This window comes from Meles meles, chromosome 21, assembly GCF_922984935.1.
Source record: "Meles meles chromosome 21, mMelMel3.1 paternal haplotype, whole genome shotgun sequence".
Classification (NCBI taxonomy): domain Eukaryota; kingdom Metazoa; phylum Chordata; class Mammalia; order Carnivora; family Mustelidae; genus Meles; species Meles meles.
In genome coordinates this window covers 9,351,699-9,364,030 of record NC_060086.1, presented here as the reverse complement: position 1 = coordinate 9,364,030, position 12,332 = coordinate 9,351,699, and the positions used below count along the sequence as shown (strand labels likewise).

Genomic DNA, 12,332 nt, shown 5'->3' with positions numbered 1-12,332 from the left:
CTCGCCTCTCTCTCACACAATATCCAATTCATTACCAAGTTCTGACAAGTTTACCTCTAAAACATATCGTAAAACCATCCACTTTTGTTTCCACTTTCATCATCCTCATCCAAGCCACCAAAGTATCTAATCCTAGGACTCACTCATCTACTCTTGTCCCTACATACTTCATTCCCCAATTAATCACCAAAGGGAGTCTTTTAAAATGTTAATTTGATGACATCACTCCCCTGGGGAGGTCTCGGCCGTGGCTTCCCACTGCACAGAGGATAAAATCCTCACTTTGTACATTCATCCAGATCCACTTTCCTGCCTCGCTTCCCCTTGCTCTCTGAACTCCAATCACGATCCTTTTAATGCCTGGATTATACCAAACTGTACTCTCCCTAAACTCTTTGTCCTACTCCTGCTCCTCCTTCAGATTTTAGCTCAAGGGCCATCTACTTACAGCTGCATTCCCTGACTGGCCCAGTCTTGATTAGGTCTCCCTTATTTCCTACAATAACACTCCATTCTTTTCCCTCACTTCACACAAACGGATTGTATTTATCAGAGACTGCCCTTTCTCCTTCCTAGTCCAGGAAGACTCGCCTGTCCCTGGCAACTGGAAGAAACAGGGAGACCAGTCTGTTTATAGCCAGAGGCTTACACATTCATGACAATCACAACTCAACTCAATGAACACTGCCTAAAAGCAGTGGACTTTCCATTTCCTGGGGAAATCCAATTGTTCCCTAATACCAAGAGGTGAGGGACATGGAACACCACCACCCTGACCACCCAACTGCCCAAATGAGACTTACACCTCCAGCTCCTTATGTTACCATGTCATTATAACAAGAGCAGTTTATTGCCTTGGACTATCCTGTGTGATGCCTAGAGTTTTCTTTTTCTTTTTTTTTTCTTTTTCAGAGTTTTCTTTCAAGTATGTACTAGTCCGTTTTTGATGCAAGCCTGTTTTCTCCAATTGTTAACTGTATTTACTTTCAAAATTTTAAATATACTAACATATCATTTGATTTCTTTTATTTCTCATTCTAAAATTTCCCAAAATTGGGGTGCCTGGGTGGCTCAGTTGTTATATGCCTTCAGCTCAGGTCATGATCCCAGGGTCCTGGGATGGAGCCCCGCATCGGGCTCCCTGCTCAGCAGGAAACCTGCTTCTCCCTCTCCCACTCCCCCTGCTTGTGTTCCCTCTCTCACTGTCTTTCTCTGTCTATCCAATAAATAAAATATTTTAAAAATAAGTTAATAGGGGCACCTGGGTGGCTTAGTTGGTTAAGTGGCTGCCTTCAGCTCAGGTCGTGATCCCAGGGTCATGGGATCGAGCTCCACGTCGGGCTCCCTGCTCAGTGGAGAGCCTGCTTCTCCCTCTCTCTCTGCCTGCTGCTCTGCCTACTTGTGATCTCTATCTCTCTGTCAAATAAATAAATACAATTTTTAAAAAATAATAGCAATAAGGGGCGCCTGGGTGGCTCAGTGGGTTAAAGCCTCTGCCTTCGGCTCAGGTCATGATCTCAGGGTCCTGGAACTGAGCCCTACATTGGGCTCTCTGCTCAGCAGGGAGCCTGCTTTCCCCCTCTCTCTCTGCCTGCCTCACTGCCTACTTGTGATCTCTCTCTGTGTCAAATAAATAAATAAAAATCTTTAAAAAAATAAAAATAAAAAATAATAGTAATAAAATAAAATTTCCCCAAATTACCATGGTTATAACTTATAGTTGTCTATTACCTAATACACTAAAACCATCAGTTCTATGAAAGAAAGGATTATCTATTTTGTTCACCATTGTATTTCTAATACCTAGCACGCTGCCTGGAATAGAACATAAGGCATTAATAACTATGGTTAAAAGAATAAATAAATCTATATCTATGCTTATCTTCCTTCCATCTAATCTCAAAGGCTAAAGTATTCTTTCTAAGAATAAGGCCTGTGGCTCTCTTCTCATTCCCTTCAATCTCTCCTTTTTTTTTTTTTTTTTAAAGTAGGCTCCATGCCCAGAGTGGAGCCCAACACAGGGCTTCAACTCACAGTCCTGAGATCAAGACCTGAGCTAAAATCAAGAGTTGGCTGCTTAACCCACTGAGCCACCCAGTCACCCCAACCTCTCCTTCTTCATAAACAATTTTCCTTCAGCATATACATACGCTAAGGACACACTGGTCAAGTCTCTTTCTTTTAAAAGAAAGTTTAAAAAAAAAAAAAGAAAAACCTTCCCTCGACTCTATCTACTCCCTTCTATTTACCATTTTCTCCATCCTGGTTTTCACATCTAAACTAATTGAAGGGACGCCTGAGTGGCTCAGTTGGTTAAGCAGCTGCCTTCGGACCAGGTCATGATCCCAGCGTCCTGGGATGGAGTCCCACATCGGGCTCCTTGCTCGGCAGGGAGCCTGCTTCTCCCTCTGCCTCTGCCTGCCATTCTGTCTGCCTGTGCTCGCGCTCGCTCTCTCTCTCTCTCTCTCTCTCTCTGACAAATAAATAAATAAATAAAAATCTTTAAAAAATAAAAATAAAAAAAATAAACTAATTGAAAAAGTACTTATTCTTCAACCAACTAAACTGGCAATTCACCCTTACCAACCTATATGGGTGGTCTAGTCAAGACCCTAGTAACGTCCTAATTATAACATCACTGAGCATTTTCAAATCTTTATCCTCTTTGATATCTCTGTAGCAGTACTGAACAAGGATAAACACTCTTTTTTCTTGAAATTCTCTCCTCCCCGGCATCTGTGATGTCATACTCTCCTAGACTTCCTTCCACCTCCAAAAGTTTTCTCTTAGTTCTTCCTTTTCTCCCCATACAGCTCATTCTCTGCTCAAGCCCAAATGTTATGTTCCACCTAAAAATTATGGAGTTTCTACTCATTGCTCTTCTCTTTGCACTCCATGTCTTCATCTTAGAAAATTTCATCCAGATTCCCAAACTTGTATTCCCAGACCTCTTTCTCAGATGCTAAAGCTCATCACAGACCCCCCTAACTTGTCCAAAGCTGAATTCACCATCTGAAATGTGCTCTTCCTTCCATAGCCTCCATTTCAAATGATGGTTCTTTCAGCCACTCAGGTCGAAAAACAGGATCAACCCAAAGACCTCACTCTTCCTCACCTCTCAGATCTAATTGACAACCATATCCTACTGATCTTTCCTCCTAAAAATCCGAACTTTGTCTCTTCCTCTTCACTGCTACCGTCTATCTTCCTCACTTGGATCACTGTTTCTGTGGGTCTAATTGTGTGACAGGGTGAGCTTTCTAAAATACAAATCTTACCAAGTTTTCCCTGCTTAATGCCAGTGGTTCCTCTTTACTTTTAAAATAAAATTCAAATTCCTTACCCTGATGTGTAAGGCCCTTTAAGATCTGACCCTTACATGCCTTTAGTCTTATCTCCCCCTACAACCTCCTACCCCACCCCCCACACACACACCCAAAAGCTACAACCATTAGCTTTCCTCCATAACTTTGCCAATAAATATCACTCTGACTCCCAACCCCACCTCCCAACCTTAGCCAGGTTCACCTGACTAAATTATAATTCTGACATATGGCTCAATGGAAACTTTTCCAGATCCACTCCCCACTTGCAGCTTTCTTGTTTTCCTTCCTCACAAGCCTGTTTCCCTTCCAACAGGCATAGAACAATTTCTTCTGAGTTCATTCAGCACCTCCTAAAATTCCTGGTATATAGTAAGCACCCAACAACTACGGATTATACGGCTGAATAACTGAATTAATTAAATCTTTTTCTCCCACAGCGGATATTCCTGACAGGTAGCTGTGAGATATAAATTACAGTCATTGCAGAATTTCCTCCAGGAACCTAATCCTTGCCTCTCTCCATCTCTACCTTTGATTTTCAAGCCCAGGTATGTTTTCCAAATCATGCTGAGCTCACCAAAACCACTGCCTTCTCCTTTTTGTTGGTTTCTGGTCTGAGAATCATCTTGAACTGGTTTTTTCAGTTGGGCCTTCTGTCTCTGCTCGTGTGCACTTTGGACCTTTTCCATTTTGTCATCTTCTGGGAAGACAAAACAAAACATCGTAGGGGAGGGAGATGAAGAGAATCTCTGTAGATAGTAAGGACCAGTGAAATAATGAAAAAGAATCATAGCCTAATAGTTTCAAGTCTTGGGCTGAAGCTTCTCTGCCTGCCCACCATCCCATTCCCTCATTCCATGCCATAGGTTCTTGAGCCAGATGTTGAAGTACATCTGACTATACTTACGGGCTCCCTTCTTTCCTCTGCTTAGGGAAGGTCTGTTGAATTTCTTCTCAGAGGGAGCAGGATCTGGCTGGCCTGGCTTAGATGTCTTTATCACAGAGGTTACTCCAGCTTCCTTAGTGGCTGAAATCTCTAGAATATGAGGTACCATTACCCTCTCTCTGAAAATAATATTTTTTTTCTTTAATGAAAAGGCAAAACGGGAGGAATTTGCCATACCCTCCTTTTGAAAAGAACCCAAGGGTAAAAGTCAGGATATAGAAGAATCCCAGGCTCTCTAAGGCCTCCTGAGATCATGTTACCCATCTACTTGCCTATTTTTCCCAATTCAAACAGGTATCTTTTCTGAGCTAGAGAAATCCATAGAGATATGAGAATGACTAGATAGACAGATAACCATGTACCAATGCTAAGTCCACCCTGTGACCGACTTGCCTCACTGGAATAAACTTACCCATCAGCATTATCATTATCAGTAGAAGAAGCAGTTCCCGGTTCCTTGTTTAACTGGGTGGATCTTATAGGCTGAGCACAGGAAGTCTCTGTAAAATCAAGGCTAGATCCCATCTCTCCCAAAACAAAATACTATAAGCAGAGAAGCAATTAAGAAAATACTGACTCCGTTATTTCCAAACAGCAGCCTTCCACTAAAATGTCTTCCACTGTTGTCTAGAAGACTCCACCTTTGGAGTTTTGTCATATCACAGAACTTTAAGTCTTTAAATTCTCAGGAAAAAACTACAAATCTGTATCTTTCGGCAAGCCTTTCCAGGGATAGCCAGGTAATGTCAATTTTATTTTGTGTACAGACCAGAAATTTTACATACTGTGCTTTATATCATTTGTTCCTGAAACTTTGTCTAAGAATAGAAGTACATCTGGGGCACCTGGGTGGCTCAGTGGGTTAAGCCTCTGCCTTCAGCTCAGGTCATGATCTCAGGGTCCTGGGATCGAGCCCCGCATCAGGCTCTCTGCTCAGCAGGGAGCCTGCTTCCCTCTCTCTCTCTGCCTGCCTCTCTGCCTACTTGTGATCTCTCTCTATCAAATAAATAAATAAAATCTTTAAAAAAAAAAAAGAAGTACATCTAAGAATAGCTAAAAATGTCAGACTATTCCCCTTCCCCTTCTCCTCAGGTCATATGGTGAAGTGCTCAGGGCCTACACTACAGAGTTCTCTATTCCAAAAGTCAAATCCCTGAGCGTATGTTAAAACAGTATTGGAAACAGAAATACACAAGAGTAGATGGAAACTAAGTTCTTCCAATCTGAGAAATACAAATTATCTTTTCTAAGTAGATTGTGAACATGTAAAAAGGAATTCAAGTTACATTTTTTTTTAAAAATCTGAGACCGTATTTATATTCTGAAATCAAGGTAACTCACTTTTCTAAAAGCCTACACCTCCTGTCTAAGGTGGTTTAGCTATAGTCCTGTTATTAGAAGATGAGCTATTTAAAAATATTTCAATGCCCATCTAGTATTTCCTGACTTAGGAAACTGGAGGGAAGGAGAAAAGCTGTCAACTTACTCTACCCCTCAGATAACAGTATGTCTAAGTGAAATTCTTCTCTTACTATAAGCCATACCCAAGCACTCCTGGAGGGACTTCCGTAGCACAATCTGGACAATCTCCTCAAATTCTGCACTGGTGAGACTTGATCTTTCCTGCAGAGACAAGGGCAGAGGAGGAAACCCACTCGTCTTTCCCCAGGCTTCCTCTCTGACAAGTCAGGGAAGACTCCTTTACATGAGGCAGTAAGTTTGCAAGGCTGCAGGCATGAAGTCAATGTCCCTAAGGATTCTATAAACTCGACCCCAGATTTCCCGGGAATAAAGGAGTCAAAGAAAAGGAAAAGTTTGTAAAGTCTCTGACCACTTCTACTCTTACCTCCATCCCACCTCAACCCCTACCATTATTTCAAGCTAAAGGCTTTCATCAAGATTTTTTTCTTCTACCTCTTTGAGAAGAAAATAGAAGCCCCAAGAAAGGAATAAGAAACTGCAAGTTCCCCTACATAAAAGATTGTCTAGTCTGGATATTTAGGTGAAACTCTCCCACTAGAGCCCATCAATAAGACTGATACCTGTTCTTTCTTCTCTGCTTGCTTGTCTTGAGGTTTTCCTTTATTCTCCTGGCCACTGCTTGGACCATTTTCTGTGGTTGTTTTCTCTTCCTTCTTCTCTAACCTGGCCTTTGGGGAACTGATCCCCACAGTGTCCTCTTTGGGTGGCTTAGGGCACATCAGGCTATGCGATCTGGGTGCAGGTGGGGCAAAGGTTTTCTTTGGCCCCTTCCCACATGCTGAAAGAAATTTGATTATCAAATGGGATTTATGAAATATAGAGTCTAACACAGAAATTGTTCACACTGCCCATGGACTGAGCATGTCCTAATTATCGGGAGAGCTTTTAACATAATCAGATTACCAGGCCTCTCCTCTCCCACCCCCTGAGATTCAGATGAAATAGTTGGGAATGAGGCATAAGAATCTGTTGTTTTGGGGTGCCTGGGTGGCTCAGCGGGTTAAGCCTCTGCCTTTGGCTCGGGTCATGGTCTCGGGGTCCTGGGATCGAGCCCGGCGTCAGGCTCTCTGCTCCGCAGGGAGCCTGCTTCCTCCTCTCTCTCTGTGCCTGCCTCTCTGCCTACTTGTGAGCTCTGTCTGTCAAATAAATAAATAAAATCTTAAAAATAAAAAAAAGAATCTGTTGTTTTACAAGGCCGTCTAGATTATTCTGATGCCAAGTTTAGGAACTACTGAGTAGTTCAAAGGAGACAAATATGCACATGCAAGAAGATGAGTTATTCAAATGGAAATTTTAAAAATTTGTTTATTTTAACTTAAAACGAAATTTTATGGGAGATTAGAAAAATTGGGAGAAAAAGAAAACAAACTCGTATAATGAAAATTACACTGATCCTCCCCGGTATAAGTAATATCTTCTGAGTTTCCACAACACTTCGTGCCTCTCTGGTGGTATTTACCACATTCAAATTTGTGTTCTAGATATTAAAATGTCTTTTGTCTCCCTATGAGCTCCTACATTTCCTGAGCTGGACTGCTTCTAAGTCACATACATTTCACTCAAAGTTTCTAGGAAAGTAGTAACTTTAACAAAGTGCACACAAGCTATATATGGACTGAGCTTCCCTTTGGTGGGAAGGGCATCGAGACGACCAAAGACAGAGAAAGAAGGGAAAACTGAGAGAAACGTACGAAACATGAACCTCCTTTACTCTTGACTCACCTTCTTTGCTTTGCAACGATGTCATTATTCAGCTCAGAAGCTACACTTTGTGCCTCTGTTAGAAAAAAGAAAGTAACTGCGAGAATTCCAATTGAACATGATTTTCAACTTTCTTCTGTCTTCTTGGGCTCAGGCTCTGTGCCTGGGACTCCTGAACTACATTTTCTGCCCTCTTGATTATACTTCTACCTCCTCAGTGCCAATCACATGCCAGAGGATAATGAAAGTTACCGTTTTAAAGATAAACAACAATCCCTAGTGTTTTAAGTGCCTTGAGTCATGTCCAACATAAGGCAGGCACTAGTCAACAGTGGAAATGATAATGGTAGCAATACATTAAAAAAAAAAAAATTTCAGGGGTGCCTGGGTGGCTTAGTGGGTTAAGCCTCTGCCTTCAGCTCAGGTCATGATCTCAGGGTCCTGGGATCGAGCCCCGCATCAGGCTCTCTGCTCAGCGTAAACCTGCTTCCCCCTCCCCCTCTGCCTGCCTCTCTGCCTACTTGTGATAGAGATCTCTCTCTCTCTGTCAAATAAATAAATAAAATCTTTTTTAAAAATTTACTGAGGAAATTTTGAAGATCTTATTGGCTTTATTCAACTTCGTGAATTGGGCAGCATCTGATCTAAAAGATACAAAGTAGCTCAGAGAAGCTGTAGGAAATGAAAGACTTGTACTGGCAGGAGAAGCAGGAACAAGGAAGTTACACTAGACCAAAAAAAAAAAAAAAATAGCTATTGCAAGTCGACTTTCCTGTAGGAGCTGGTAGGGGTCTGTTAGGTAGATTACCTAACAACCAAGATTCTATTTCTGGGAGAGCCAAAACTTTAAGTCTTGTTTTGGTGATTTGGCGCTTAATAGAAGCAACTGCATTTGGGGCCTGTTGTCCTTTGTTTTTTAACAGATAGAAGTATAAGTAGTAGTAGTAGTAGTAGTAGTAGTAATATGAACAGTCCTGGGAGTTAAAAAGTAAAAGTTTTCTTCAGAAGCATAAACTCATCCCACAAAGTTCTCCTAAACACTTAAAATACAAATAATCTGGCAATTCTCTGACCTAATTCAGAGGTCCCTATGCATAGGAAACTCCCCTTTTTAACATCACTATACTCTTTATATGCCTTTTACTTAGATCTCCCTGTCCAATAAATTTTCCAGTGTCCTGAATTCTCACAATCTCTCTCAGTTCATGGCTCAAAAATATTTAGCAACCAGCAGAGGTCCCCAGAGAAGCTAGTAATAGGAATCTAATACCTTCACTCTATATCCTACAGCTATCTACTCAGATGTTCTATACTACATCAGTATGCTTCGTTATCACTACCAAAATTGTGACTAATAATAACAGATGACACTTACTGAGCACCAGCTATATTCTTTACCCTTAAATAAGATGACAGGCTCTACCTTGTCATCTTATTTATATAAGATTTAATCTTATTTAATTATTTAATTTATTTAATTAAATAAGATTTAATCTTTAATAAGATTTAATCTTATTTAAATAAGATTACATATGTAAATTTTATAAATTTAAATTTATGAGATCTGTACTTTTTTACACTTGGAGAAATTGAGGCTTAGAGGGATTTAGACATAATAGGTAATCGATAGGTGATAATTGAGGATTTGAACCCACCTGATATTAAAGTTTGCACTATTATCCAACAGTCTAATTCAGTGCTTCAAACCCATTTTAATATCACAGCACACATAGAAAGCACCTATTAAAAATACACACTGAAATACACCAAAAATTGTATTTCAGGTATTCTGGAGTAAAAGGATCAGGGTTTTCACAGCCATAGACAACTGAAGGTTGGGAGTAGGGGGACATCCAGCCATATCAAAGGCTAAAGAGATCAGTATCTGCACACAGCCATAAACCATTTGCTGTCTAGCAGAGTGCCAAGACTCATCTTGTGACATTGCAGTAATTTGTACATTATTTTCCAATTTGCTTTTCACTATTGAGACTATTTCTACTCAGCAATTAGAAGAAAAATGCCCTTGGTTTTATCAGCTTAAACTTCTTATAACCCTTCCACCCGATTTTCTTTAGGCTTAACACATGTAAGCCACTCTTATTTTTATAACAATTATAACAAGCATTGTAGCTCTGGGAGGGTCTACAGAGGTCATAAATTGCCAGCTCCCCTTTTTTACAGATAGAAAAAATATGTAAAATGCAATTAAGTGATTTGCCCAAAGCCTCAGTGTTAATACATGGTAGAGCCAAGACGAACCCAGGCCTTTTCCTCTAAATTCTACTAATAACATCTATTCTGCTCAATGATCTCATTTCTCACTGTTGGTTTTAAGTAACTTGAAGGCCCTGGACCTAAAACTCAATCTTCCAACTATGTCATCTCTCACCATAAAGAGACCCAAAAGCAGCATAAAATGGATCTTCTATAAAAGATATATATAAACCTCTTTAAACGATTTGACAATTTTAAGACCCTCAAATGACCAAATTATAGTGAACAATCAGTCGATCAGGGTATGGAGTTCCTCCCCCTAGATCCCAAGATAAATTCAAAAGATATTGGGTAGGGGCACCTGGGTGGCTCAGCGGGTTAAGCCTCTGCCTTCGGCTCGGGTCATGGTCCCAGGGTCCTGGGATTGAGCCCCACATCAGATTCTCTGCTCAGCGGGGAGCCTGCTTCCCCCTCTCTCTCTGTCTGCCTCTCTGCCTACCTGTGATCTCTCTATCAAATAAATAAATGAAAACTTTTAAAAAAAGATAATGGGGGCATGACTTAGTATGTGTACAACATGGCTAAGTGTATTTTCAAATTATCTTTGGTTATTTTTCTTTGTTCCTTGTCTTACTTCTGTAAATGTGAATAATTCAGGGGTGCAGTTCTGTAGCAACTACTTTTCCTTTGTATCAAGGAGCACATTTCCTCACTATTTCCATCTTAACTCATCACCACCAGCCCTTAAGTCTACTTACTCTAGGAAAAAAAGGCAAGCAGGAAATCGAGGGAGAAGTACTACAGCAAATTGGTCTTCTTTATTGATAATTCTATATAGAAGCTAGAAACTGATAAGGCTGTAAAATGAATATTAATTTGACCACAAATGACAAACACTTCTCCCAGATTCCAGAATTCCAAAAAAGATCATGAGAAGTCCCCATGAAGGGACAAGGTTAGCTATACTAAATGGGGAAAGCAAAATGAAAATTAGTGTATTTGAGATGACAACATTTGATTTTTTTAAATATGCATTTACATAATATGCTTGTATATCCATAAACTATCTCTGGAAGAATACACAAGCAACTGACAAAAATGTCTCTCTGAAATAGAACTCGGTGGCTGGGGGTGGAAGAGAGCTTTTTACTGTACCCCCTTGCATATTTCTAGCATTTTATTATATGCCAATGTTACCACATCAAAAGTGATTTAATTCCAAATTCTTTAAATAGAGTGTTTTGATCCACCTAAAAATGCAAAATTTTCCAGCAGTTAGGTTCAAATCATTACCTAAACCTATACTGACCTCTCTAGGCCAAAGTGTGTTACTGGAGCCTCAACCAACTGTCTAAAATCATGGATCATTGTTAATAAGACACAGTAAATTTATAAGCAGTATTATATAATAATTCCCCCTAGTCATTTTTTTTTTTTTTTTTTTTTTTTGCGGCAAAATGGTGGTTCATTAAAGTACAGGGACAGGACCCATGGGCAGAAAGAGTTGCTGCCCTGAGGTTGTTAATTCCCCTTACTCTAGTGTGCTTGATGAAAAACATTACTTTTAAAGAAAATATCTGGGGCGCCTGGGTGGCTCAGTGGATTAAGCCGCTGCCTTCGGCTCAGGTCATGATCTCAGGGTCCTGGGATCGAGCCCCGCATCGAGCCCCACATCGGGCTCTCTGCTCCGCAGGGAGCCTGCTTCCTCCTCTCTCTCTGCCTGCCTCTCTGCCTACTTGTGATCTCTCTCTCTCACTGTCAAATAAATAAAAATAAAATCTTTAAAAAAAAAGAAAATATCTAACCTGATCAACAGAGAGGGGAAAGCCAAGAAGTCCCTTTCAGACAACTCAAGTCTCTGCTCCTCTATTTCAGATGAATTTTCTTCTTCCACAATAAGAAATATTAAAATGTAGTGCAGAGAGAGAGAAAAAAATTTTAACCAGATAGTTAATAAGTACACAAAATACCACCAACTTTCATCTGACCAGCTACTAAATGACCAGGGGCTCTGGAGCCAGGATTAACATTTGAAGGGTTTTTTGGTTTTTGTTTCGTTTCTGTTTTTACCTCAGATGGGGGTGGGGGGTTCCAATAGAGCTTTAAGTATGAAAGTAAAAGAAAATTCCATTAATCAGATCCTACCCACTCAACATAAGGGTGAAAATGGGGAAAAGAACTTGGGAATAACAAATGAAGGGAACCAAGGGATGGTGAATGAAGTGTTCCAAAAAAGAGTAAGTTTTCTTTCACTTAAAACACTAAACATCATGGGGTGCCTGGGTGTCTCAGTGGGTTCAGCCTCTGCCTTCGGCCGGAGTCCTGATCTCAGGGTCCTGGGATTGAGCCCCACATCGGGCCCTCTGCTTGGCAGGGAGCCGGGTTTCCCCTCCCTCCCCCCACCTGCCTCTCTGCCTACTTCTGATCTCTCTCTCTGTGTCAAATAAATAAATAAAATCTTAAAAAAAAAAAAAAACACTAAACATCATGACAGTGATTTTAAGATGAAATCATCTCCTTCAGCAGTTCTCAAAGTGTGATCCAAAGACCCCTGGGGGTCCCCTCCCCTTTCCAACTACTAATCCATGTTAGGCTGGATTTTCTCATACACTTCAACCAAAACAAGATCTCTTAACAGATGGAATTCAGAAACAGATAAA

At 40.6% G+C, this 12,332-nt stretch overlaps 1 protein-coding gene across 1 annotated transcript in view; it reads right to left on the bottom strand.

Annotated features, from left to right (window-relative positions):
* The window catches only part of ZCWPW1 (zinc finger CW-type and PWWP domain containing 1), a 32,631-nt gene that overhangs the window by 19,121 nt on the left and 1,178 nt on the right, over positions 1–12,332 (bottom strand). The window contains exons 2-8 of the mRNA XM_045993903.1: positions 11,478–11,559; positions 7,477–7,531; positions 6,315–6,532; positions 5,817–5,895; positions 4,685–4,772; positions 4,234–4,391; positions 3,904–4,026 (exon numbers count right to left, since the gene is read on the bottom strand). Coding sequence (XP_045849859.1) covers positions 3,904–4,026; positions 4,234–4,391; positions 4,685–4,772; positions 5,817–5,895; positions 6,315–6,532; positions 7,477–7,501 — 691 coding nt within the window. The 5' untranslated portion in view covers positions 7,502–7,531; positions 11,478–11,559. The remainder of the gene's footprint in view (positions 1–3,903; positions 4,027–4,233; positions 4,392–4,684; positions 4,773–5,816; positions 5,896–6,314; positions 6,533–7,476; positions 7,532–11,477; positions 11,560–12,332) is intronic.